The sequence below is a fragment of the Hylaeus anthracinus genome, unplaced genomic scaffold (genome assembly GCF_026225885.1).
Source record: "Hylaeus anthracinus isolate JK02 unplaced genomic scaffold, UHH_iyHylAnth1.0_haploid 11989, whole genome shotgun sequence".
NCBI classification, from domain to species: Eukaryota; Metazoa; Arthropoda; class Insecta; order Hymenoptera; family Colletidae; genus Hylaeus; species Hylaeus anthracinus.
The window spans coordinates 17,446,810-17,452,883 of NW_026534337.1; the positions used below are offsets into that span (position 1 = coordinate 17,446,810).

Sequence of the window (6,074 nt, forward strand, 5' to 3'; positions counted from 1 at the left end):
ACGCGATATTTGTAACTTAGATTAGGTCTAGGTCAGATCCAGAATAGCTTGATTCTCAACGGATTAGAGAACAGCTGCCGAGAGTACACGCGCAATCGGAAAGCAGATGTAAATGGAATTATCTAGGCATTACTAGGTGTGAGAGCTGATAGTGCGCGCTCTCCGTGTATCTCGCATCGTTAATCGCGCAAAACGTACGTACCTACGTAAACTACCATGCATCGAGACACCATCTTGCCGTGATCGTTGTCGTCGCTGTTTATACAACACATGCCAACAAACGATTTACCGTGTATTCGATACTTTAATTCGAAACTAAAGATTTCTTTATCGAAAGCAATACCGTGGACAAGAAAAGTTTCAAATGGATCAACCGATCGTTAACGCTCCGACCGTTAACGCTTGCAAATCGCGTTAGAAACGAATCGTTTAATTTCCAAGATAATCGATCGATTATTTGATTCGATTCCAACAATGGAGCGTCCGCGAACCTCAGTCGAGAACTCGAGCCCCAAGCATTTAAAGACAGAAGAAAACCAACCAACAGACCGGTTAGACACCAAGGAGATCAAGCCACTCTGGTCGAGTAATCGGGTAAAATGAATCTCTCGTGTCACACTTTCCTCCGATCGCAGTTGCGGTCGTGAACGACGCTGACGTTCGAAACGACCGTTCTTTGCAAATTTCCAGACAAATCGCGCAACGCGACTCCAACACATCGTTGCCCGAGGAGAAACGTTACCAGTATATCGATAAAACTCCCATAAAGAATAACGATAGAAAAACTACAGGATAAATTCGTTCGGTGAATATACATACGAGTATATAATCGCATCATTACGTCGAACGTGTCGCGATTGTATCCTATTAAATGGTTGTAAATTGTAAACGTTACATTCATTTGTCACATAAGAAGAAGATCGTATTGGTATTATGAATGATATGAAAAATTTGATATCGTATTGTACCTGGATAAGGTGCCCTTGAGTAGAGGATTTCTGTCGTCATAGTATCCACCGGACGTCGGCATCTTCAAGTAATCCAAGCAATGGGCACGTGGCACTTGGCACTGACACTACGGCACTGCATCACTGTCGCGTGATCTGCTAACTTTCCATTCACCGTACCCACGTTATATGGCTACTCGGTTTAGCTAAACGCGCGACGCAACGCCACGCGACGCGACGCGACGCATCTTTTTTCGTGGAAACGACTATTCGACTATTCGACGCGCGGTAAAAAAATAATAGGTACTCGACACTCGCGTGAACGCATATTACGGTACCAGCGTTACATCGCCGACTCGACGACCGCAATCTATCGCAAGTTACGTGTTCAACGATCTCCTTGAAAAAGCATCTGGCAGAGATAACGGCTGGACAACAAACACTGTCAACAAGTCGCTAATAAGTCTTACTGAGCGACTCTCGCCAATTATCTAGACGAGTTTCTCATTTTCTTCGATGTGTAGTACGATACGCTTGGAGACGCTTGAAACTGACCGTTAAGCGACATCGGCGATCCGATCCTGTCTTCGCGCTTGGTGGCCACCTAAAGGCAGAAATTCTCATTTAATGAACACCATTTCCAAGCACGTCGCGGTCGTTTCTCCCCTTCGACTGCTGTCCATGCCGGCGAAGCTCCCTCGACACGTCCGAACACTCGGATCAAACATGGTCGACTATCAAACAACAACCATCCCTCACGCTCTTTGGCATCGCCGGACCTCTCCGATGCGACACTCTCGAAAACTTGGCCGCATTGCTGTACGAGATATGTTACGATTGAAATTTTCTGTTTCCACTTTCTCCTTCTTCTCCCCAGGTACACTCTGTAATATTGATTATTCAATCGAATCGGTAAGATCGATTTGCCCCGAGTTCCGTACGAATCAAACATTCGAGACACGTTTTTCGTATGCATCCACCTGATGCTGAATGACGATCATTCCTTGCGAAAGTGGAAAGAAACGGTTGTATGCATTGGCGGTACGGTTGGCGCGAAAACCGAGATACGTTTTAACCTTTTGGGTGAAAGTGTTCTCGCCGCGCGCCATCTGGGAAACATCGAGACGAGTCCGCGTGTATTTTCTCATTTCTCGTGCGATCTTTGGAACGCGAACAAATTTCGAAATTTAGATCGAATACCGATCGAATACATCGTTCGTGGTTAAAGAATAAGGTTATGTGGAAATTGTTAAAGTGCACGCGTGTCTTCCAGGCTTGGGAAACGTTGAGATAAGTGTCACGGTTGAAAGCGGAACGTGCCAGGTGAGTCCATCAAGACTGCCGTTTATTTATAAACTAAGGGAACCCGGGAGAAACCGCAGGATAGACGGAGGCCAACGTTGCGACGCCGACGCGACGCCGACGCGACGCGTTCCTCGCGTTCGGTTTACCGTTCGTAAACTACACTCCGCGCGTACTCCGAGGACCACGTGTTACTTGTCCGATCTTACGATTGGCCGTGCCACTCCAACATGGCGCAACTATTGTGACCTGTCAATACAAATTCGTAACGTGCGATCCGTTTTTTGGCAATCGTCAACTTGTTTTCTCGAAACATTCAACAACGTCGATTTTAGGTCAACCGATCGAATAGATAATCCGAACCATCATGGAAATAGAAAAGAAGACACCGTCTGAATTGCATTTATTTAAACGTTTCGATCGTATCCTAACCAAGGCGTTTTATTTCTTTTCGTAATTTCGATACAACTATGCTACGGAAGACGTACATATGTACAAACAGTAGCCTTTTTAAGAGAAACAGTTTTAAAATATCGATTGCAATTCATCCATAACACTTACGACCATTGAAACTTGACGAAAAGTTGTGGTATCTCGTAGATGAAGTATCAAACACGCGTTGAACGTTAAATCGCAATAATAGCATACTTGGATCGGTGGAAACACGCAAACAGTTCGTAATCTTTTTACGAACCGATGCGATGTACCGTTCTCGTCGGCAGCCCAAGTTGAAAGTATCCGGCATAACAAGGGCAAATGGTCTACTCGTAGCATTGCTAACATTTTCCAACGATTCCTCGACAAATACAATTTTTCCAAACTCGACAGTTGTCGCTATTCGAATAAAGTTTACGTAATTTACCTAATTTTTACATCGAAGAGAGTTAGACATTTGATAACCGACGAAAAGTACTCAAATTTATTTTTTAACAAACTGAAATATAATAAATTTTAATTGTCATCTCCAAAGGACATCGACAACCTTGATCGAAACGTTGAAATTGAGAAAGTGACCTGAATTTCTACTCAATTATTGACGAGGAATAATTGTTTATGCCTGATCTAGCTTTTAGTTTTGAAAAAACTCAATCGTGGTTTAACGATGCTCCGTTTATTTTTCGTTTATAAAGAAAAATCCTTTCGAAGGACGCGTAACGAGTTGAACAGCTGAAGAATAAAAGCGTTTCCTGATTCAACGATATACATGTATGTACATTAAGTAGGATCGTGATCCAATCGATAAGCAACTGTAAATGCAACGATAGGTGTACGATGTTCGAGTTAGAAAAAAAAAGCGCTCTCGCCGACCAACCAACCTATCACGAAAAAAGGAACGCGTGGACTCGAATGCTTACTGGAAAATCGGTACCGTAAGCGTTCCACTTCTCTTTCTGTTTCTCCTTCCCTCCCTCTTTCTCGAAAGAAAACCGCTCCGGAATCCGCGTCTTGGAATGCGAGAGGCGACGAGACTCGGCTTAGCACGAACGCAACCTGTCCACACAATGTTTGCCCCACCGGACCTGCTGCTGATCCTCCTAACTCTACTTACCTATCCCCACCCAGACTAAACGATGCAAACGCGATTGCACTAACACCGGTCAATATGCCATCATTCGCTCGATCCTCTAACCATATATGTATACATATACACAACGCGTTTGTATATTGCTCAACAAACAGAAATTGTCGTTTCTAATATCTTAGACAAGAAAAATAATTTGTCCGATCTATTCGACAAAAGGTATACAATTGTTGCACCGCGCGCAATGAAAAAATTCTTTTTTCGTTTTGTCTTTCAAAAAGAAGCAATATTTCATTTGTACCTCGATGTACAATATCTATTCAAAGTACAATCATTCTGTTCAACAAAAAAGGAATTTGTCCATGCTATTTCCTCCATTGACCTCCGCCCCCTTTACCATCTTTTCTACGCTATACCCTTGCAGGACCATTGTATGCCCAACACGACTTTGCTTATTTATCCTACGCATGTGCACTTGATACAGCCAGATACAACACGCGTCTTATTTACCGAGCAGCAGAGAGAGAAAAATGGACAGATTGCACCCAGAACGACACGAGCTATTTTTCAAATTCGATGCGCATAAAAGCAACGGATCACTTCGTTATCGATCGAGGCATCTGATGAAAAAACATGTATTCGTGACATTTTACGAAACTATTCCATTAAATCTTCCATCTATCTTGAAATATTTATACAGAACTGTCGAAATTCCTATTCAAAGTTGAACAATAACTACACAGGATTACGATAGACGTATCTATAGTTGGTTTTGCCGACTTTCGATACTTATTATTACTAGTCGTTGTATCATTACCATGTAAAAAACTGATCCATACACGAAAATAGTCGTGACCACGGACATGATGTCTGGATTCTTTTGCTTCCGTATGTTCGCACGACAAACATTTGAAAATACATGCGCGGAGAACATGCCCCTCCGCCACCTTCGTTTCGCATTACCGGGCATACGGGCCACGTACTGTTTTTTTGCAACAGTCGCAACACCACCGATCGTTCCCTAAGAATAAGGTCGTTCGCAACATCATGCTAAGCAATACTACTAACGATAAGAAAATGGTCGTAATTTGTCAACGTTCGTCTCGTTTTCAACTAAGAAAAACTTGGTTCATTTGAAATCATAACGCATCAACGTTATTAATTGTAACAGCTACTCGGATTCGAATATCACACGACGAAATGTACCGTACCGAAATTGTACGTAGACAAAAAATTGTAAACGCGTCATCGCTTAGACGTTCAATGTGAAAAACACCAGATTCGTACTCGATAATATTTGGATCTGACAATCTCAAAGTACTTGATCGTCTAGAAAGTAACGCTCTACATCGACGACCTTGTTCCTAGTAGGATCTACATAGGCGTTAATCGTATCGAGCATCTATCAACGCTCGAATCAAACGTAAAAGTTTTGCCTGAAACAGATAGAGGGAGCTGGCAGTAGTTGTCAACGGCATACGTGAACAGACGGCTGGTCGATATGGGGAGAAAGAATACTCGTAAAATGTCGATCGTCAGCCAGAACACGATATCCATGGTACATACTGGAACGTAACGATTACACTCCTTGCCTCCGTTCCTCTTCTTTTTTATCTCGAGTAAAAAAAATAGCACGGTGACAGTTGGCTTGCAATAATAGCAGATGCGCACGACGTTCTTGTCACGTGGTAAAGGGTAAAAATTATCCGTTTACACGTGTGCGTTCAAAGCCATCCATACACATACTTGACACGTAAATTACGACCGCGATTGTGGACTATTAGCTTGCGATATCTATATATGTATATGTGTGTGCGCAAGCATACACGGATACGTAAAGTAGTGGCTGTGCAAAAACTTGGTAACGAGACGGCGCGTGGACGGTCGCGGCTAAACTGATCGTGGGGGTCGAGCTACAGGTGTCATCAGACGGCGGCTGCTCCACCCCTCTGCCCCTACCTATGTTCCCTCACCCGCCTTCAATCCCTACTCTGATTCGGTACTTTCACGAATACGTCCACTCGTGGCAGAGACGCGTGCGCACACGACTCGTCTTCCTCTCTAATCATGCAATATCATTCGGTTTATTCGAAACGCCTAATAAAACCAAGCGAACGCACCACGTGCTTCACACGACTTCTTTACCTGATATCGACGCTAATTTTCTTCTCATTTATTTATTACTTTTGTAGTCAAAGCTAATCAACGAGGTATAGGTTAATTTTTTATTCCAATCGTATGAACAATAATTTCATTCTATAATCTAAATTCCAATGTTTATTTAGTCGACGAGTAACGATTAC

The 6,074-nt window shown here is 43.0% G+C and overlaps 1 protein-coding gene across 1 annotated transcript in view; it reads right to left on the minus strand.

Annotated features, from left to right (window-relative positions):
• LOC128887677 (AF4/FMR2 family member lilli) overlaps positions 1-5,837 on the minus strand; it is a 94,177-nt gene extending 88,340 nt beyond the window's left edge. The window contains exons 1-2 of the mRNA XM_054143840.1: positions 5,338-5,837; positions 969-1,551 (exon numbers count right to left, since the gene is read on the minus strand). Of these exons, the coding sequence (XP_053999815.1) occupies positions 969-1,030 (62 nt within the window). The 5' untranslated portion in view covers positions 1,031-1,551; positions 5,338-5,837. The remainder of the gene's footprint in view (positions 1-968; positions 1,552-5,337) is intronic.
• Positions 5,838-6,074: the final 237 nt, after the last annotated feature.